Below are 22,469 nucleotides of genomic sequence, written 5' to 3' on the forward strand. Positions count from 1 at the left end.
TGCTGTTGAGGTGTCTCACCTTTGCAAAGGAGAAATCCTTCACTGATGGTACAAAGGGGCTTGGCGAAACAATCATCTGGGCTTGTCTTAGTTTCTCCAATGTACATCATGTGCATCTCTTACAGGAGATACAGTAAACAACGCCTGTGGTAATGCATGAGGTGTAATGGGTGAACAAAATGAATCATTTTGGGCCTTGTGTTCTCACAGTAGTGCTAACACTGGCCATGACCTTCTTAGGTAATTCAAAGTGATCAAAATAATCACATATTTCCTTACTTTTCTGGAGGAAGTCTTTGTTCCCACTGCAAGTGTGTTTCAGTGTTACTGTGACTCGAAAATGGAATTTCTGCAGTGCTTGGGATGGGAAGAGCTGAAACAGAACTTGTAGGTTTATAATGAATCATAGTTTTCAAAGTGGAATCTTCTGAGTTCAGTGATCTGTTTTAAAAAAAAATGTTCTGCATGAGCCAGAGTGAAAAATACTTCATGTACATTCCAGAGCAGGGGCAGTCATGAAATAGATGGGAAGGAGAGGCAGGCGTTTCACTGGAGAGAAAGTGAAAATGATGTTGAATGGCGTAATTATGGTAATTATTCGTGTGTGGAACTGTGGTCCATCATGGTAAAGAAAAAGTTATTGTACTCGATTTAAAATGGAAAGCTGCTTAAACTATAGTATAATATGCATTTTATGTGAAAAAGACAATAACAATAATGCCATAAACACTTATAGTAAACCTTGTTGAATCATTCTACGGATGTCAATAGTGGACGTTCAATGGTGGAACGTTGATTAATTATTGTTATTCAGTGGATATATTTTGAAAGATCAAAAATATGTCTTTTGTATGTGTTGGTGCTCAATAGTTAGCCAGCTAACATCAGTTTACTAGCTCAACAATTTCTCAATTGGGTAACGATGCAAACTACACGACAAGGATAAATCAGATGACTCTCATTCATTAGCTTCCCACCAAATTACAGGACAAATAAATGCCTAACCTCTTCAGCAAGAACTAAAGCTAAACCTCCACCATACCTGAATCCTTTCTTTTTCTTATGAATTGCTTTTTGTGCTTTCACTCTCTGGTCTGTTTACTTCTTTCATACCTCATGTCAGGTTATGATGACATTTGACATATCTGAGCAGGATTGTCAGAATGACTCAGCACCTCAAAACCATCATATCACAGAGTATTTTTTTTCCTCCCCTGACTATGCACTATAGCTCTATATTCACCAGAACCTGAACTTCAATTCATCATCCTGGAAAGAAAAACAGACTGCACTCACTCAGCGGGACTGAAGACATCTTAAGAAACTAGATAAGACTGAACACATCTGAATACGTCTACATGCATATGAAAGTAAAATTGTGATCTTGCTGCCATCCCCACCTGTGTAAAGTTTGAGTAGTATCCATGGAGTCTGTATGTATGAGACACACATTTTAAAGAAGTGAAATTAAATGTCTTTTTCCCCCCACACATTCATGAATTAAGATTTCACCAGGTCTTTTCACCAGATTTTTACCAGGTAAAACTTTCAGGAGTCTGAGTAAATATGATTTTATTTTTGTGTGTATATATATATATATATATATATATATATATATATATATATATATATATATATATATATATATATATATATATATATATATATAATTCCTTTAATTATCAGGATACAGGTAACTCCACTGATTTACCACAGAATAAAATGGGTTCATCAAGGGCTTTTCTTTTTTTGATAGGTAATGGTCCGTTAAATGAATGAACCAAAGATGTATACAACTTTAGATCACTAGATTTAACCGTTTTCCTAGGAGACTGCAATGAGCCCACTGTGATCTGGACTCATTAAGTCTCCTTAATTAACTCAGCTGCCTGTTGCCAAGCAGTAAATGTTCCTCCTAACCAAGAAGAATCCCTCCTTAGACTTAATGCTGTTAAGAATTGCCACATTGCAAGGTTCTCCACCCATATAGTTATTCACTGGGTTGGTAAAAAAAAAAAAAAAGATTCTCTTGGCCGTATTTAAATATAATTTAGTTATGTTTGTTTATAAAGAATTGGGAAACTATCGATGAAAATGTTCATCCCTCTCAGCTGAGGTACCAGGCGTTTTGCATATCGCAAACCAATGGACTCTGACAACTAAACGAAACTATTCATTTCCTTGCTGTGACTTAAAAGGTTATGTCTATTCCAGTGTTCCTGTTGAAGAGATTCCGCAAAGTAAGAAAGATAAAAACAGTCCACTAGCATGGAGTTAGTAAGTGAACCATGAAAACAAAAGAATGACAGTCAAATATAGACTGTAATAGAAAACAACTCAACATAGGGGTCTATAGCCAGAATGATATGGTATTATCATATTTATTACAGTAATAAGTCCAGAACATAAAAGAACAACATTGACAGCATGGTATGACAAACTACACACATAATGTGAATATTACTGATCATTTTGGGGGTGGAAGAAAATATAGACATGTAGATGTAGGACTGAGTGGTTACTGAAGAATAGTAATGGCAGACAATGCACAGAAAGAAGTTTGCAGAGCTGCATATATTATTTTACACTAAAACTGCTACATATATCTGAGAAAAGAGGAGGAGGATGCGTTGGCCAAACAGCGAGGGCTGTGGCGAAAACTAATCAGTGAAATGAATTTGTTCTAAGAGGCAAAAATAGAAAGAAAACACATTGTCAAGTAAAGAAGCAATCTTGAAAATGAGCATGGATGACATGAGAGGTATGAGAAAGGCCAAAAGTAATGGCAATATGGATTGTACAGCAGATTTTGAAATTGTAGTGCAGCTCCTTTTTATTTGGTATTCATACACAATATAGAAAACCATGTGTGGTATGGCTATGTCTGCAATTATATTACCTGTCTGTAAGACCAGCATCACTTGTGAAGTAGTAGTTGTATAGTTTGTTTTGATTTCGTATGAGATAGCTTGGCATTGCTCTTCCAGCAGACTTGGGGGAGATGTTTTGCTAATTATGCCAGTATCTCCAAATCAATCCCTCCTCATCCTCAATGGATATGTCGTCCGTACTTCACATCTCTGCCACCTTTTTATTTGCAAGCCCTTTCCCTCCCCCCCACCCTGCTCTAAATGTAACTCTAATTTAGAAAGCATGAGGCCCCACATAGACCGATAAGCGTAGAGCTGAACTAGTCTGGTAGCTCATGAGGGGGTTGACCGAAACCATCTCCAAGTCCAGAACATACTCTTTGGGTCCAGTCACAGCACGGGCTAGCACCAGCATGGCACTGATATTGTTGATTTGCTAAGAGAGAAGACAAACCATTTGGCTTACAAGTCTGCAGTATTGGGAAATTAGCATAGTGTAATACATGGTCCAGTGATCGTAATGACGTAATGAACTTGTGAAAGCTGCACAAGATATTAGCACCACTACATATACCCGAAACAGATGAAACCATGCATGAAGGCTAAGCAATAGTACTGTGCATTGTCCCCCTGCTCCTTAGACTATTAAAAGCTATAAATAGAAAATCTGGCACCAAAATAGAACTGCATTGTCCTCAAACTTTGGCACTTTTCCACTGTTAACATCAGTGCCCTCTCCCCCTCCTTTCCCTGTCTCCCTCCCTCCCTACCTCCCTCCCTTCTCCCAGCTCCATGTTCTCAAATATTAACTGCCCACATTTTGGCTTCTGTAGTTTAAATCCCAGAAATAGAAAGATTGCAAGATATTATCCAATTCAAAAGCCAAGATCGGGTAGGGTAATGTTCAGAAAAGTAACCCCAGGAGCTTTTAAATCAATAAACATCAATAAATTGCATCTCACCCTGATGTAAAAGTCCCCATTGTCATCTCCAGAGCGGATGCGGAAGGTGTTGTATGCTCCAGGGTAGATACTTGTGGCCTGGATCTGGAAGATGTCAGATGGGACGGACCGTTCTGAGGTGATGCTCATATAACGGTGCACAATGGAGAAGGGCAAGTCTCCGCAGCCAGGTTTAGACACAGGACACACACAGCGACTAGAGAGACAGGGTTAACAATATTCAGGTTAACAATAATGGTTTAACAATATTTGACATAGCAGATGCATGATTGTTGTTGCAGAATGAAATGCGGAGCTGAAGGGATTCGGTGATGGCTACAACCCAGTATTTCTCACACCTTCATTTATCCTTAAGTAAACCAATTGATATTGTATTATTCTTTTCATCTACTGGTTCAGTAGAGAGATTTAGGCCTTAGAATTTTCCACAGGTCAGACAAATTTATCATCCTGGATGGTCTCCATACACCTTCTATGCCATTTATTACCAATGTCAGGTTTTTGGAAGGAGGTAGAGTGTATTGAATTATGCTTTAAGGCAATCCAGAGCTATGGAAAAACTCATAGTGCAGTTTCAGAAACAGAAAGTTATCCCTGATATAAATACAACTGGCACAAAGAGAACAAACATCCTATTTTAATGACTGAGGAAATAAGTGAGTATATGGACCGGCTAGGCTAAAACCACTTCACTCACTTGTTTGATACTTGAACATAAGGCTCCTGACAACGGTTCGTGTCAAAGCACTGATGACCGCCATGAATGTTCACACACGTCTGGCTATCAGTGCACTGGTGCGCTCCTGTCTCGCACTCATTTATATCTACATTAAGACACACATACAAATCAGAAATGGAATCAAATGGCATGAATCTAACAGTCAAAATGAGAAAATAATGAAAGGCTGAATGAGGCCAGTGTATGAAGTAGATGAGGAGAGACAGAGGCTGACCTTGGCAGAGACGAGTCCCGAGGAGTTGGTAGCCTTCTGGGCAGACACATGAAAATTTGCCAGGCTCATTTACACACTGGTGCTGACAAAGATAACTAGAGAAACTGCACTCATCTATGTCTGTGTAAAGAATAAAGAAGACATTAGGAGGTGGACTAAAAAGTAACCAAATTAAAAGTAGTCAGTAATATGCTGTTTACGTTGCACAGAAGATGTGTTTTTTGCTTCACTGTGTATGTCTCTGCTTCCGTCACTCACCTTTGCAGGTGAATCCATCTGGGCCTAGCTCGTAACCCTGCTCACATCGGCAAAGGAAAGTCCCATACGTGTTATAACACCTCTGACTACAGGGGGCGCCCATGTTGCACTCATCCACGTCTGAAACCACAAATCATGACACAGCAGACACAAATTATAAGTATGCTTTACAGAGCACGTTTCATGGAAAAAGTGCAGTCATTATGTATTCAGAAAGTGCCAATGTGGAACTATATTTATTCCTTGTTTTGTTTTTTTTGTTTTAAAGATTGACATCAGCGACATAAAAATAACTTTTCCCATACGTGTTATAACTTTTCAGTTATTTTTATGCAAAATTATTAGATAGTGTTTCACAATGTGAGGTTATACAAGGTATTGGACACAGGAATGGAAAGTTTATTTTTTCTAACGTAGGATTTGCCCCAGTACTTTGGAATACCACAGTAATTGTTCCCTTATGTCACTACAGTGTCACTTATTCACCTAATTCGAGGTGTTGTGGCAGTTTGTTTTGACTTTGGCCTCTGTTCAGAGGAACTGAGGTGTAGGATGATATTGTACAACAGTATGTGGGCCTGGTTTTCCAAATTACCGTGTGTGCACAGTTTGAGTGTGTGTGTGGAGGATGGCCTATGACTCAGGGCACAGCATTGTTGGCTATGTGCGGGGGTGGCAATGTGTGGGCACACTCACCAATGCAGGAGCGATTGTTGCCTGCCAGCTGGAAGCCAGGCTCGCACTGGCAGGAGAAAGAGCCGGGCACGTTAACGCAGCGGTGCTGGCAGTACCGGTACCGACACTCATCGATGTCTGACAAAAGTGAAGGGGGAAAATTCAGGTGAACTGCACATTCAGCTCAATCCTCAATCACCTCCATCAACACAATCACATTCAGTTGAATGGCAGTCTTTATATCCTAATGACACTGGTTCTCCAAGTTAGAGGTGGGAGGGCGGGACATTTAAAAGTGCACTGGCTGAAAATCACAAATAAGTTTCTCAGCTTGTTACTCCTTAAGCATCATCGACTCACATTTACCCACATATGACCCTCTAATGGCAGGAGTATGTATTCTAAGTACATTCAGTATGAACTGGCTATATGATGATTCTGTTCATGCCACTTTAAAAGTGTAGCTGCTTTTTACCAATGCACTCTGTTCCCACTTTGCGGTATCCATTCGGGCACTGGCAAGTGAATGAGCCCTCTGTATTGATGCAATCCTGACTGGGTTGGCAGTCGTGTTCATCCCGTTCACACTCATCCAAATCTGTGTGAGCATCAAAACAATTCACTGTGAGTCACATTTGTTCCTTTCACTTTGTTCCTTTCGTATTTGCTGCTGCACTGGTATTTTGTTACTGCAGCAAAGAGGCCACTTGGTGATTTATGACTAACAGCTTGAAGGAATAAAGAAATGCTAACTGTGTGACTTTATGCTGAGTGCTGAGTAATAGTAACTGTGTGGTGCATTAATGAGGATTTGACTGCTGATAGCAGCTGGGAAACAGCTTAGCCCACCAAATCCCTCTACCTCCTGCAGACCACCCCCTACCAAGTCATGCAAAACTCCCAGACAACCTCTTCCTTGCATACCACCTGTTTCTGAATTGCTAGCTCAATTGTCCTGGAACCCACAATAAACACTCTCCTACACATACAGTATATAGCCCAAAAGTTATATGTAATTTTGTTTATTTGATCAATTCCTTGTAAAACGAAATCAGAGTGCAATTGTGAAAAATGGCGCCTTCACAATACACCCATTCGCACCGTCACTCACTCCTGCCACCTGTTCACGAACACCCACACTACACTCCCCTCCCCTCCCAAAGTACACACATTTCCAAACACACTCACCCACGCAGCTGTCTCCATGAGCCTCATAGCCGCTGGGACAGGGGTTGTAAGGCTCGCTTGAGGTGTTGCCCACACCAGCAGGGATTTGGTTGGGTGGATCAGGGGCAGGGATTACTGAGGCAGAGCGCGGGAGACACAAGTAGCCGCCATAATGGTTGAAACACTTCATCTCACCCTTACACGCCTCTGGGATAGTTTCACATTCATTTATGTCTGAGAGGGAAAAGGGAACATGTTCAGAGATTTGGAACTTCACTTTTTATAACAGGACTCTTTTTTTTATATATATTTCTATGTTAACATGGTTAACACAATGACATGAAGCATCAGGAAGCGTGAAGATGTTTTACCTTTGCAGTGTTGAGTTTGTGGATCCCAGTGATAGCCATCTGTGCATTCCTGAAGTTTCAGCAAAGAATAAGAGGCATGAATGCAAATGCTTTCCTACTACGCATTTGTAGACATATGTTTATCAAATGAAAAGAAAAAGAGTGGGGAAACAGCTCCTTCCCTCCTTACCGTGTAGGTGTCACTTTCTGTGGGTGGCTGTGAAATAGCTTGGTGGAGGAGCACAGAAACGCACACACACAAAAATGAAACACACACGGACCACATCTTCACACAGAGACACTTTCACCTGCCTCTTATGAGCTCAGAGAAAACGTACAAGTAGCGTGTCGAACGCAGACACACGCTGGCACACGCTGCAGGGTCTCGGGGGAAGGATGAGGATGAGGACAACGGCTTTAACCCCAGGTTCGAAATCACACTGCGGAATCTGGAGGGCACTGGGAAAAGGAGAGGGCAAGAGAACCGAATAAGTACCTTACAGTCTGAAAATTCTGACATTCAAAATTAGTTTTTTATATGTTCATTTGTTACAGATTTAATTGCATCATGCGATATTTATTTTCATTTGTGTATCTCCATTTTTTTTTTTTGCAAAGACTGGACCGTTTAATTGATTTTACATGTACTTTAAATGATAATTAACATCTAAATTGGCCTTCATCACAAGGTCACCATGTACTGTATGTGGCAACCGGATGGCTCCCTCTGGTGGCTGAACTGGACTTGCACACAATTAGTCACACCTTTATTACAATCGCAGGGCATCAGTGCCTTTTACATGCAGTACATACCAACAGCTATTAACATTTGACCAGACTGTAAGTCTAACAGCTTGCCTTTCATGCTGTCAGCCATTTTTAGCTAGAACATGTTATGGAATCAAACGGCCTGAAAGAGCTCACTTAGAGTCTTAAACTTCAGCTACTGTTCTTGGTTATAGAGAGGGTTGAGATTTCTAAGTAAATCTGTCTGCTTGAATAAGTCCTGTCTTTCAGGTCTCTTGGCTGGAGAATAAATAGAAAAGCAGCCAAATGCAATACTTATAAAACAGTTCTGCTTCTGGACTGTGTAGTGGCAGTGCAGTGAGCTGGTTTGTGCCAGAGAGAAAATAGCACGGTGGAAGATCATAACCACTGTCTTCCTGACACATGAAAAGCCTCACTCGCACAAACATTCAGATACACACTGTAAAGAAATCAGAAGTTGTCTTGACTCCAAAACATGAATGTCTTTGTCAGACCTCGCGGTCACACTATGGAAGGCACTTTGGTCTCTGCACTGGTATAGTCAAATTGACTCAAAGTGATAAACAGCTAGCCACAGGGCAACATGCACACGCAAACACACATTCTGATTTTGTTACATCACCTCCAAATGAGATTGCTTTGCTTCGGCCCAGACTGCACAATGTTATTCGTCATGACTTACAGTACACATAAGGAAACCTCAGACACGAACAAATCCTATTAAAGACTGAATGCAGCAGCAAATATGATTTGTGATAGAATTACGTTTTTACTCTGTGCTTCTGACAGACTGTGATTTCTCAAGTCGTGATTGCAATGTTCCTGCAATAAAAGCTCTCCACATAATTCACATATTTACACAGTTTAAGCACAGCACATGTTAGTACTATGTTTCGAAGGTTAAACATTCCTTCTAATGCACACCTGTATGTGGAAGATGGGCCAGTTTATGAGCCATCAAGTTTGCACCCTGTGACACAAATTCCTATGGAAAGTCATAGAAGACTCTTTTAAAAATAACTTTTATGTTCATTTTTAGCATTATTTCCATGCCTCTATATTTGTTAACTGGTATGGCTGTTCCCACACCAGTTACTAGCCGTTACTAGTTCATCCAACTGCTACTAGGTATGTATTCATTCTCTCTCTCTCTCTCTCTCTCTACAGCAAGCATATAGTTTGAGAAAATCCAGAATCTGCCATGGTAGCAACCTAAGGGCAGAGCAGAACCATGTTGGACACTGGTCAGAGTATGTTTGGTGGTAAGGGCAATTTAGACTACCGTGGCGCGCCAAGTATCCCTCAGTTTCCTGGAATGCCACTGGTGAGGATGTGGGCACGGCTCTCGACTCGGGTCAACCGGACTGTGGCGGAGTTTTCCCAGAGTATCGCATCCTCAGGAAAGCCCCTTGAAGTTCACTGGAAAGGGCAAGCAGGCCTACCTGAGATGGCACTTTCCAAGACCTATATCATACCTCATGTTCTCAGTGAAGAAATATTAACGTTAATTTAGTTTATTTCATTCATACTTATGAATTCTAAAACTGAAATAGTGTATCTGGTGCATAATAGCAAATAAAAAGTTGCAAACGTTGTGCATATAGAGTCAGCCTCTAGGACCAAGAAGTACTCAGAAGTTCCTCTTCACTAACCTGTACCAATCGGAATGGCTCTTAAAATCCAGCTTTCATTGGTAACATTTGCGGACCACGCGTGTAGAGACAAAACATTTCTTCTTACACCTCTCTACCTTTTGCAAAAACAATCACATCACCCTTTCCTGTTGTGCGTCTGTGCTCTGTTCTGTTCTGCTCAGCTGCCCATGAAGCTGACATTCTGTCAAGGTGCTCGAAAAAAATGTCACTGTGGACGTGCTGGACATGGCCTCCTCAAACCAAATGGTGCAATAATTGACTGGAACACCACCGACCAGTGTAAACCACAGTGGTGTGTTTATGCTTTTTCCAGCACTTAGGAACATGTGTGACGTCTGCCATGACTTTTAATATAAATATATGACTCTGGTCGAGGAGACATGTTACTTGGTTCTCAGGTAATATTATAAACTGCTTACATTAGACTGTAATGCGCAAACATATTAGATTAGTTTATAAGTGAAACATAAGGGTGTTGTTTTTTTTAAATATATATAAAGAAAGAAAATGCAGAGAACAAACATTTACAGTGTCTGCAGTGACACTGAGCCGCAGGGCACTGCATGCTTCTCTTCCTTTGAATAAATGCTCGAGTCAGCACCAAGCCATATAAAATAATGCAGGCAGATGTCAGTAATTACCAAAAAAGCATAAATAAATGTCATGAAGTTCTTTGCAATATAGAAGTAGCTTGTGTTAGTATAGTAGGCTACTGTTCCCAGCTGTGACGTCATGTGGGTATTTAATTGTGTGTGTTTTCTCTTCTTGTTATGGCACCTGTGTTTCTTCAGGGGGCCAAAATGTTTTTGTAGGCACAAATGTTCACACTACTAAGTACCTCAGGGATTTTCTGTATGCCCAAAACTTCAAGGAACCCAAGAGTTGTCTATTTAATACAATGAGACTAAAAGTGCACTGAAACAAGAAGCACACACACATGTTGCTCTCATATATTAAATCTACTCTTAAAAGCCAAAGCCAGTGCACCCCACTTGTCTGAATGGGGATCAGACAAGAAGTGACATTTAGACTAGTTGTGAAATAGGAGCTGGAAAATGGTTTGGAAAGTTTTGCAATACTACGTACGTGACGCATGATGTGTAACAATATGCTGATGGTTGGGTAACATACACTAAAGGAATAATCACTACTGTCTGGAGCATCTCTGGAGACTAGCTAAAGATATATAAATGGCATTGCATAGGTTGGAAGGTGATTGTATTCAGTGTATTTAATTTTTTTTTTTTGTGGCTGAACAAAAGTAGCACAAAGCATTCAAGCCTGATATCAGAAGATCAGAAGAGCAAGTATGACGTTCAAAGACCTTTAAAGAGCCTGGGAATGATTAAAAACTGTCGCTCTCACCCTCGCTTTCTGTCTTGCACACACACACACTCATACATTCTCTGCCTGTCTCATTGTCTGCTTGCTCTCTCCTCCTCATGGCCTTCACTTCATTTTGATGACCACATCAGCATTTTTTTCATCTGCATTGATATCAGATTATGGTATAATCATATATTCCGTATGGAACAGCATCATTTTATTGTCCTTACTTTTCAGATACGTACTTTATTTTAAATATAACACATGCATACTTACAGGACACTTTTCTTTCGTTTTGTTCTTCGATAACTTTCTTCTGGTCGTGGGCTCGGATTCCGCTTTTAGAGCGTGTCTCTGGCTTTTCCTCTACACTCCTCTTCTCTTCCGGCCTCTTTTGCGCTCTTGTTGATCCTCTCTGGCCCTTCGCCGCCTTCTACTGCCTTGTTCTGCCTCTTCAGTGTGAGAGTGAGGGAGTGTGGAGACAGACAGCTGGAGTGTGAGCGTGTTCACAAGAAAAAGAGGGACAGCCCATTCTGACCCCCCCTCTAGGCCCCCTGTGCAGCCATCCTCCGCCCCCCGGACACCCCCGCCTCACCCCCCAGGATGAAAATTCCTGGTCTGCGGCCCAAATTCCAAAATTCCAAATCTGTCCGATTTGCCGGGAGAACAACAGTGCATAGATTCACACAGTCGCACACATGCACATTAGGGCTGTAACGCACCTGGTTTCATTTAAACTCACCCCCCACAGCTTGCAACTTTCTCTCCATTTCCCCCCTCCCACCTCAATTCAACCTTCATCTCACCCATCTTTTTCACTCCACTCCACTGCTCACTCGACTCGCTCACTTTCATACTCCAGATATTTATAGCATGGAAGAGAGGCTGGTGGAATGTGGTCAAAAATTAGCAAGAGAAGAAGAAGAAGAAGAGGAGGAGGAGAGAGAGAGAGGGAAAGCAAGAGGGGGAGGGGGGGCAGAGGAATACACTTTTGCACATCTGCTTGGAAACATCCTTTCTTTTTTCGTTCTGTCCAAATATTTAAACTGGAGGTCCTTACTGATCATATGAAGAAAGAAATGTTTAAATGCCATGCAGTTTATAGTGACACAGATTACACCTTTACTTCATTAATACTGTTATAGGCATATAGCCTACTTTCTCACACAGAGTAGTAACACAAAACCTATCCCAAATATTAGTCTACGGCATTTCAATATGGATTCAGCACGGACATATTGATGCATCTATCCAGGTCAGTGCTTTTCTTTTTCTTCTTTTTTTAAAACACGTTTATAAAGAAAAAATATTTTATAATATAGGTATTAAAAAAGCAGCTTCATCCATTGGAAAAAGCAGAAATATTCATTTACTGGCCTGTGCCTGAGGTCTGTGACAACACTGAACACCCACACACCATATGTACCCCCCTAAAAGCTTGACAAATTGTGCCCCCCTACTGCATGTCCACCCTCTCAAAAGGCCACACACACGACACCCATCTCACACACCAGGCTTCGACATCTCACACTTATTGGTTCAACTGTTCAAAAGACAAACCACATGGTATAAATATCATTCTTCTTATCCAGTGTGATTCAATCTTATTCTAATGGTAGAATTTTAGAATAATCTGACAGTATTATTCATTAAACTTAATATTAGCAGTTAGGACCATTTAAATAGCAATGTTTGGACCACATATAGTAAAGTCAGTGAGGAAACAGTGTAGGGAGGACTGATAGAATACTCTGTTTATTTACAAGTCATCCTGGGATTGACATTGGCCAATGGGTGAAGAAATGAACAGAGGATAAAGGGAAGGGGGAAGAGGGAGTCCAGGAGATGGCCAGCTGTTGGAGATATTTGGGTAAGGATTAGAGGAGGAAAATGATGAACATGGGGATTTAAAGAAAGACAGGGTCAGACTGCGAACTGGGTTGGGATGAGTCCAGAGCGGTTTTGATTAAGGGTGAAGAGGAGAGAAAGAAACAACAAAGAACTGTTATTCTTCATTCATGATACATTCTGATGATGCAGCTTTTAATAACTCCCATATACCTAGTCCAGACAGTCTGGTGCCTGAGAATGAGAAAAAGAGAAAGAGTGAGACAGAGCAGCATAAAAACGCCACAGAGAAGCAACATTATAGTAAACCAAATAGCATTTGACATATTTATGTATTTGTTACTGTACAACCACACAGTAACTCATGAGTACTACCTAATTCACGTGGCTAAGTATATTGGTAGGTGTACACATTCTACAGTGGTCCGAGTGTATAAATGACTAGGCCAGAAAGAAGGTAACTATATTCAATTCAAATTATATGAGGCACAGTGACCTCCACTGGTAGAACACTGTACAGTACTGTGCAAGTCCTACACACAACATTTTTGCTTTAGATGTCCATTTTATTTGTCAGTATGAAAGAGCATTCAGAGTTTTTTTTCAATGAATATTACAAAGATTGGATTAATGTTGAAGGAAGTAACTTAATAAGTAAAAGGCCACTTGTCAGATAAAACCATCATCGAGTCTGACTGAAACAAGCGAGAACCAAAGTGAGCAGAAGAACTGCAAATGTTCTCCAAAACACTTGGAGCACAACCTACCATCTCATTTCCTTCCTTCTAAAACTGCACAGCAGAGAACTGATGCAGTTTTACTGTTTTTAATGTTCACGCAACTTTCTGTAATTTCGCAAACATTTTTGAAAATATCATTACATTACAGAATTTCTTTTGATATACCCATAACCTTTGCACAGTACTGTATTTCACCAGAAAGAAAAGTAGAGAAAACTGTTAGACCTGGATATGAGAAGACATGTCGCTCACATGTGTCCTGTTGTCACGACGATGCACTTACTTGAAACTGTCTAGTATGTGTGCCGAGTTTGTGTAGTGGGTGAGGTAGAGGTTGACGTCTGTCGATGTCCATTTTTCCGACCTGCAAGGCTCAATAAACTGTGGACATGAGCAAGGTCTCAAGTCAGCATCGAGAGAACTTGACATTTCCAGAAACACAGCTGAAGAGATGAATATTACCTTTTCTACAAGATCAATGAAGAAATCGCGAACATCTTTTGTGTTTGTTAATTTGGCAGCAATGTTCACAAGGCCCCTGGAGAGGTTCTAGAGGGAGATATTTTTACAAATAAAACCCTTGAAACTCTCTTTATCCTTCAAACTTAACAGCAGACTACTAAGAGTTTATCTTAAGAAATCTACTTCACTGACATACTGCTAAAGCATGTAATACATAATTAACATGGGCTGTCTCGTACCTTAAAATTGGCTTCCATCTCATTGAAGACTTTGGTCTTTCCTCGCAGAGCTACACATACTAGACTAAACAGATAAGAAATTGCCTTCATGACAAAGCAAGACACTGGCACTTACACATTAATTCCATTAATCTCCATCCACATCCCTCAGTCAAAATCATGCCAGAGTGCAATCCAATACCTTTTGTGTTGGTCCAAAAGATCCTTGTCTGTGATTAACATTTTGAGATCTTTGAGGTCTTGAAGGAATTCTTTGTCTAGATCTACATCCATGTCCTCCACCATGTTGTCTTAGAGCAGACGTTGAATGAGAAGAGAAAGGTTACAGCAATGGTTTTAAAAGTCTGAACTATTAATAATCACAGGGTGAAGCAAACTAAATTGAACTGAAATAAACTAGAATCCAACAAATCATTTACAGTTACTGACTGTTGTTTTTTTTTTTTATTTTATTATTTGAGTAATTTAAATTCTCTTACCCACAGCTCCAACTGTCCAATTGTTGATGAGCTGCCCAGCACAGAAGGCAAAGTCCTGAAAAGTGAGATACTGAAGCTTCTTCTTCCCTGTTTCAAAACGGTTATTGGCAAAGAACACAATGGCCGCATAATCCCTGTAAAAAGCATTCGCAGCAGTGTCCAGAGAAAATAAGGGAGGGGAATGAAAGGGAAGAATCAGCAGCTCTGCTAAGGTACAACTGAATTTGTTTAATGCATTACTGTAGCTATAAATTCATCCATAATAACAATCCCAAAACATTTCAACAATGCCTGTTATGACTGTTTGTTTCTCGGATGAGCACGAACACACAACGAGTGCTGATACAGCTCAGACTATGAAGTAAGTGAAGTAAATTTAGAAAAACCAATATAATTGCATAACTGTTGAAAGTGTTATTATTGTGATATCTGTACTAGAGATCGACTGATTGATCAGTTTGATAACTGATTGATAACCGATTGCTGGAACTATCATTTATCTGCAAAAACCCACACCAATAGTTTTTCACGTTTTTTCCATTCCAGGCAAACATGGGTCTCGGCAGGTCTTAGTAATGGGTGTGTTGAAAGGTTTCTCTTATTCATGGAAAGAGGTTCTTGATGGGAACTGAATCGATCAATTAGCGTTAACCATACAGATGGAGGTTACAGAACCGAACGATACAGAACCAAAAAGATGGAGGTTTTGGTTAAATGCCTAAAATAAAGTCTGTGGTTAACACAAGCTCAAGATATTTTCACTTTTTATTCTAGGACATAAAATACATCAGAAATATCACACTTGTGATTTGCTTTTACGTGTTGCTAACAAGTGGCTAAATGGGACTACAGAGGTTGTCGGGGACATTAAACTCATCCACTACAGTACAGCCTTGATGTGTTTATACTTGCACTCCTGCAAACTATTCCAACTCAAACGTTCCAGCTTACAGATTTTTAAATTTTTAGTATTTTCCAATTGCAGTGTTTTGGGCTTTTTTTCTTCAAATTGTAGTGCTAGAAATTCTATCGGAAGCTTCGTGGTGGTGACGCTGAAGTCATGTGACCGTGGTGTAGCTGGTTTATAGCTTTAACTTTTTGCGTTTTCCTTCTGGCGATTTATTCAGGCTTCAACACTCAACAATTGTGTTCATTTGTGAAGATTGTCTTAATGAACAAACCGTGTAAGAATCATAAACTTTTGTTGGTCACACAGCTTACTTTCTGCAATAATTCAAAAGCCATTTTTGTCGAGGGAATCAGGGTGACGCTAACTTCTGGGTTTGCCTACAAAAATACGTTATCCCCGCAGCACTGCAATTTAACTAACCAACCGCCTGTATGTGTAACCGACAGTGCTCTCGGCCTATTGAAATAGTCTTCCCACACACCCATAGTTTTCCCCATTACTCTGACCTACAGAGACCCTTGTCCCACAGTGGTAGCAACAGAGAAGGGTCCTCTCATTATACAGTATGAGAGCGGCCTCTGGAGGCGAAATAAGAACTATCACTGACAAATTTTGTTGTGTTATTTGAAGTGTTTGTTTTTGTTTATTTATTGTGGATGTCTCTATTTTTATTTGGAGTACATCTTTTATTTAGTTGATTGTTTATTAATAATTTTTATATATATATATATATCGTTGTCAATGAATCTCATTATCGATTAGTTGGTCTGCACGTGGCACGGTGCACGTTTACTCACTATGTTACTTCTGTTCCAAAAACATGCATCAGAGAGTAAATACTAAAGTTGTATCCCAAATGACATACTATACACTTATACTATGATCAAAAGTAAACAGAAGTAAAACACTATGCCTAAAGGCAGTGAGTAACAGAAACCACAAGGTGCAGTGAAAGTTAGATTTTATTATTAATTTAGGACTGTAGTTTAATTGAGTGCTTTTTGTGCATCAATAAAACATAATGCACAATAATATTATATATATATACACACACACACACACACACGTGTGTGTATTTATGCATTATTTATAGATGCACAAAAAGCACTCAATTAAACTACAGTCCTAAATTATTAACATATATTCTGGTGTGTTTATTGGGTTCTTTCCAGTGTTATATAATTGGACAAACAGTTGTGTAAAGTTTATATTTGTAACTCTCAGATTGTGGATTCTATTTTAAATACAAAAAAACATGGCGCTGAAAGTTTGCCCCTCCCCCATCCGATTAATCAAAAAAATAATCGGCCAACTTATCGATTATGAAAATAATATTTAGTTGCAGCCCTAATATTTATATATTTATTTTATTTTAAAAAGTACAGTGCATTTTCATGGTACAAACAGTACTGTTTATTTCTGTAATAAAATTCAGCAATATTTTTCTTTGAATGTTGTGTTTTCCTTCAGTACCAATTTTAAAAACTATCCATTGATTAATTGGTTGTTGACAGGTACCACCCAACATAGTTATCTCAGTATCTGTAAAATCAACTATCGGTCGACCTTTAATCTGTGCATGAGCAGAACCAGGGGGAGCCACTGTACTATCAGTGAGTTGACAGAAGCTATTATTACAGTACATAAGTCACATTGAACTTAAAGTTAGAGGGTCCTTGATAAACATGAATGAAAATTTTAGTAAATGGTCAGAGAGTCAGAAGCAGATCATTAAATGCAGATATCCATGAACATGAGCAACTGTACTTCTTTCTCACCTTGCTAGCTGGTCAGGGAGCAGAAAGTGCTGCTTTATGTTTTCCACCAGGGGGCCTTTGAGTTCCTCCACCACTTTGAACACTCGCTTGAAGTTGTCAAACTGCGAGACAAACAACGTGTACAGTACCACCGAACCCTTTTCCAAGTTTATTTACAAGCTGCATTACTAATCTACCCACCTGTCGCCTGCAGCTCTTCAGTGTAATGCCAGTTTTTGCACTAACATCATCGAGGTCTTTTTTTGTCCCTTTGGAGAGTTTCTTTCCAAGGACCTCACGAGCAAAGGCATCATCGAATGCATAATATCTGGACAGGTGTCAAAGACGATAACTGTTACAAAACGTTAACTGAAACGACTAAACAGATGATTTGTGGAATTAGGCATTTAATACTGCACACCTTTCGATCAGCATGGCCTGTCGATCTGGCGGTATCTGGAAAAGAAGCTGGTTAGCTAGTTTAGCCGGATTTTGCAGAAGCCTCTCACACATCTGGAAGGTTCGGAACTGGTCCATGGTGTCACTCAGGAGGACGTCAGGACTGGCCTCACATTCTTCCATCACACCTCCCTCTATCCTCACCTTCACAGCATCGTTCACTAGAGAGACAATTCATTCAGCTTATGCCGATTTCTCATCACTTAGGTTTATGGAACATCAGGAGTAACTATTTGCTGCTGATACCGAGTTCTGGTATCAGGAACTGTACCTATAGCTAACTATTTTATGCTGTTAAGGCATGTTATGTTATACTGGCACAACAACGATCTTGTAGACTGTCTTAAAGCATGTTTGCACACCTGTTGGTGACAGAAGCTTGACATCAGATGATTACAGTATTTGATGAGTACCAGGTATCAACAGAGACACAAAACTACTATCTTTTTAATCAAAAATAGAAATTACTCTAGCTTTAGTCTTTCTGTTTCCTCAGCTCGAAAGATGGTCAGTAATATGTGTCATACGTCTGTAGGCTGTGAGTAATGCTACCTGTATATCCATTCAGCCATAACTGGTACACCTCCTTGTCCATGATGGTTGTGTTTCCCACAAACACGTCCAGCTCCACTGACATCTTGATTTGAAAACTGTATATATTTAGCTAGCATAAAAGAAATGCGTTACGGTTCGAAAGCATACATAACTATAGTGTGACGAGTTTAATGAATACTTTTTGAACTGAGCACTCACCCGCAAAAGTGGTTATATTAATATGGTTGTGTGTTTGTTACTGGGAAATGTAGCATGAGCTAGCTAGTCCTATAAATACTACACTGTAGCTGTCGTTAGCCCGCAGCTGCTAGCTGACTAGCTCCAGAAAACGTAGGAAGAGCAGCATAAACCTGAACACTGATAGCATATATTAAGCACTAGCGGTCAAAATAAACCGCCTAACAGTACAGCTGAATCCATCAATTCAGCTCGACATGAGTCGACCATCTTACAAACACTCAACAACAACAAACCACTTAGCTAACTGATGGGAAAGATGAAATGAACACTTCCGGGGCAGCGAAAAAAGGACACGCCTTATATATGATTATGATTCGTTCTCTCTTGCGAGGAAAAATATGATACGTTCTCTCTTGCGAGGAAAAAATCGCTGGTGTGCAAAATTATATATATATCCATCCATCCATCTTCTATACCGCTTTATCCTTTTCAGGGTCACGGGGAAACCTGGAGCCTATCCCAGGGATCATCGGGCACAAGACGGGGTACACCCTGGACAGGGTGCCAATCCATCGCAGGCCATAATCACATACACACTCACACAGCCATTCATACACTACAGACACTTTGGACATGCCAATCCGCCTACCATGCATGTCTTTGGACTTTGGGAGGAAACCAGAGTACCCGGAGGAAACCCCCGTAGCACGGGGAGAACATGCAGACTCCGCACACACAAGGCCATGGCAGGAATCGAACTCTCGACCCTGGAGGTGTGACGCGAACGTGCTAACCAATTATATATATATAATAAATAATAAATTATAATATATAATAAATGTTTAATTATACACTTATTAATTATATATTTATATAATTATATTTATTTATTATATTTAGTATACAGTGGGGTAAATAAGTATGAACACATCAACATTTTTTTCAGTAAATATATTTCCAATGAGACTATTCACATGAAATTTTCACCAGACATCAGTATTAACTCAAGAGATCTGGAAATATAAAGAATTCACAACATTCAAGTCCATAAATAAAGTTATGTGTAATAAAGTGGAATGACACAGGAAAAAAGTATTGAACACGCTAACTGAAATTTATTTAATACTTAGTGAAGAAGCCTTTGTTTTTAACGACAGCTTCAAGACGCTTCCTGTAGTGTATGAAGAAATTAATCTGCCGCAGTATTCAGGTGTGATTTTGGCCCATTCGTCTAAGCATATTGTCTTTAAAACTTGTTCAGATGGATTCAAGTCAGGTGACTGGGCCATTCTAACACCTTGATTTTTTCTCTATGAAGCCAATTGAGAGTTTTCTTTGCTGTATGCTTTGGATCGTTGTCCTGCTGGGAGGTCCACCCATGTCTCATCTTCATCATCCTGGTGGATGGCAGCAGATTCTTCTCAAGAATCTCCCGGTAAAGGGCTCCATTCATCGTTCCTTCAATTATATGAAGCCTGCCAGTACCATGTGATGAAAAACAGCCCCACACCATGATGCTTCCACCTCCAAACTTCACTGTTGGTATTGTGTTTTTAGGGTGATGTGCTGTGCCATTTCTTCTCCAAACATGGTGTGTAGTATGACCAGACTACACTGTCCCAGTATTTCATAGGCTTGTCCAGATGAGTTGTAGCAAACTTTAAACGAGCTTCGACATGCCGTTTCTTTAGTAACAGAGTCTTATGTGAGCAGTGGAGTGCATTGCCTGTTGTTTTCTCTGTGATGATGGCACCTGCTGCCTCCAAGTGTTTCTGGAGATCTTTCCGAGTGGTCCTTGGCTCTTGGGCTACTCTTCTGACTATTCTTCTGACTCCCTGGTCAGAAATCTTGCAAGGGGCTCTTGTACGTGGTCGGTTGATGACAGAGTGATGTTGCTTCCACTTGACTTGCAGATAACGGCCCCAATGGTGCTTACTGGAGGCTTCAGAAGTTTTTTAATATGTCTGTATTTGATTCCATCAATATGTTTTACAACAATAAGGTTACGAAAGTCTTGGGAGAGCTCTTTGCTTTTACCCATCATGAGATGTTTCTTGTGTGACACCTTGGTAACGAAAAGCCTTTTTATAGATCACCAATTTACTAACCCAGCTGATATTAACTTGCACAGATAGGAGGTATAAATACTTTCTAACTACTTATGGATTTCAGCTGGTTCCTTGCTTTACCTTGCCTTGGAGAACTGCTTTTTTCAATACCTTTTTCCTGTGTCATTCCACTTTATAACACCAACTTAATTTATGGACTTTAATGTTGTGAATTCTTTATATTTCCAGGTTTCTTGAGTTAATACTGATGTCTGAAAATTTCATGTGAATAGCCTCAATGGAAATATATTTACAGAAAAAAATGTTGATGTGTTCAATACTTATTTCCCCCACTGTATGTTCTGTTATTGCTCTTTTGTAAATGGTTTCCCACCAAATAATACCTGGTCATCTGTGGTCTGGTGGTCTACTATCATTATCATGAATGGACAACGTAGATGGTAGCTGACAGACTCTATAAATTGCATCTATGTGGCATATGTACCTAATAAAATGATTAATGAGTGCACCTTCTACTGCATATTTTTGAGTTAAGTGATGCATGTAGTATTCAGACCCCAGACATATTACAGATTTATGCACTTCTCAACATTTGTGTGGGATTTGCGTACAGGCGGAGTTTACATAAAGCAGAGGCGTGTCTCAGTTAGGCACGGCCTGTGACTAAACCCTAAATACCACAGACAGAGATCTCAGTGAGAAGAGCACAAGCCCTAACTCGCTGGCATCACAAGGCGTTTCTCATAAAAGGGGTGTGCGTGGAATCCATGCCCAATTGAAGATAGATAGTCACCACAAATGATTGTGTCACTGGCTGACAGTACCATAGAAGCACAGGAGGCATGTGGAGCATCAGTGTGAGAGTAGAACACATCAACCAACTTAGAACTGATTGTGGTCTATCTGGCCCTCAAATTATTCTTACCAGTTCTGAGCACCGCATACTGATCTGTTCTGACAACATGAACATTCCTCAGGTGGCCCAGCCCACAGTTACTCTCACTGAGAGCCACAGTGGTGCAGCAGATACACTGTTGTGACAAAACCTAAAACAGGAGAATGGTGTCTACACCCAGAAATGGTGTCCTGAGATCTGAGAAAAGTTTGCCACCGCACAGGTAAACCTCTTCACTAATACCAAATCAATTTGCAGTCTGCTACGTGAGGACTCAGTGGCTCACAACTGGCCTCCCTCTCACAGTTGCAATCAAAATAATTCAACCGCATTGCAAATGAGGTTTATTGTCAATATTTGCAGACTTTCAGCTGTTTGAAATGAACAAATCAAACTAAAGCAATTGAAATAGTTCAACACAGTGAATGCTTCAAGTGGTTTACCCAAATTCAACTGAAAATGCAACTTACAGTGAATTCTCCAGTTGGAAAATTATTCAACCCCCTCATGGCAAGCATCTTTAGTACTTAGTAGAGCACCCTTTTGCTGTTATGACCTGCTGCAAATGAGATGTATAGTTTCTAGCAGCATTCCTGAGGAATCTTAGCCCAATCCTCATGAGTAATGGCCTCCAGTTCAGTAATATTCTTGAGTTTGCGTGCTGCAACCACCTTCTTCAAATCCCACCAGAGATTTTCTATGGGGTTCAGGTGACTGCCAGAGGACAAGCCAGAGGATGCAAAGCAGCCCAGAGCATCGCCGAGCCACCACCATGCTTGACTGTGGACAGTGTTCTTTCTTCATTCTCCTTCCTCCAGACATACCGCTGATCCATCATGCTGAAAAGTTCCAGTTTTGTTTCATCACTCCACAGAACAGAATCCCAAAACTT

General features: G+C 40.2%; 2 protein-coding genes across 3 annotated transcripts; both read right to left on the reverse strand.

Moving 5' to 3' along the window:
• Positions 1–2,365: 2,365 nt before the first annotated feature.
• Positions 2,366–11,519, reverse strand: efemp2a (EGF containing fibulin extracellular matrix protein 2a). 2 transcript variants are annotated; one of them, XM_047157165.2, is made up of 12 exons: positions 11,261–11,519; positions 9,286–9,422; positions 7,426–7,694; positions 7,257–7,305; positions 6,907–7,119; positions 6,194–6,316; positions 5,740–5,856; positions 5,044–5,163; positions 4,786–4,905; positions 4,530–4,656; positions 3,833–4,028; positions 2,366–3,306 (listed from the first exon to the last, which is right to left on the reverse strand). In XM_047157165.2, the coding sequence occupies exons 3-12, from the start codon at positions 7,519–7,521 to the stop codon at positions 3,145–3,147; spliced, it is 1,323 nt and encodes a 440-aa protein (XP_047013121.1). In that variant the 5' UTR covers positions 7,522–7,694; positions 9,286–9,422; positions 11,261–11,519; the 3' UTR covers positions 2,366–3,144. The 2 variants fall into 2 exon arrangements, with proteins under 2 accessions (XP_047013121.1, XP_017330338.1); XM_017474849.3 differs by lacking the exon at positions 9,286–9,422.
• Positions 11,520–12,713: 1,194 nt separating this feature from the next.
• Positions 12,714–18,961, reverse strand: fibpa (fibroblast growth factor (acidic) intracellular binding protein a). Its single transcript, XM_017474851.3, has 11 exons — positions 18,632–18,961; positions 18,431–18,542; positions 17,841–18,039; positions 17,621–17,747; positions 17,441–17,541; positions 14,753–14,886; positions 14,455–14,563; positions 14,274–14,337; positions 14,035–14,121; positions 13,856–13,953; positions 12,714–13,066 (listed from the first exon to the last, which is right to left on the reverse strand). Exons 2-11 carry the CDS (start codon positions 18,513–18,515, stop codon positions 12,997–12,999), a joined length of 1,074 nt encoding a protein of 357 aa, XP_017330340.1. The 5' UTR covers positions 18,516–18,542; positions 18,632–18,961; the 3' UTR covers positions 12,714–12,996.
• Between the last annotated feature and the right edge of the window lie 3,508 nt (positions 18,962–22,469).

Source organism: Ictalurus punctatus, chromosome 8 (assembly GCF_001660625.3).
Source record: "Ictalurus punctatus breed USDA103 chromosome 8, Coco_2.0, whole genome shotgun sequence".
Taxonomy (NCBI): Eukaryota; Metazoa; Chordata; class Actinopteri; order Siluriformes; family Ictaluridae; genus Ictalurus; species Ictalurus punctatus.

Excerpts from the sequence above, each read along its gene's own strand:
- efemp2a (XM_017474849.3), bottom strand. The coding sequence starts at position 7,521 with ATGTGGTCCGTGTGTGTTTCATTTTTGTGTGTGTGCGTTTCTGTGCTC. Across the intron at positions 7,120-7,256 it reads ACAAACTCAACACTGCAAAG|ACATAAATGAATGTGAAACT; the intron begins GTAAAACATCTT and ends TTTCCCTCTCAG. Across the intron at positions 4,657-4,785 it reads CGGGACTCGTCTCTGCCAAG|ATATAAATGAGTGCGAGACA; the intron begins GTCAGCCTCTGT and ends GTCTTAATGTAG.
- fibpa (XM_017474851.3), bottom strand. The coding sequence starts at position 18,515 with ATGTCAGTGGAGCTGGACGTGTTTGTGGGAAACACAACCATCATGGAC. Across the intron at positions 17,748-17,840 it reads CAGGCCATGCTGATCGAAAG|ATATTATGCATTCGATGATG; the intron begins GTGTGCAGTATT and ends ACACCTGTCCAG. Across the intron at positions 14,122-14,273 it reads AGATGGAAGCCAATTTTAAG|AACCTCTCCAGGGGCCTTGT; the intron begins GTACGAGACAGC and ends ATCTCCCTCTAG.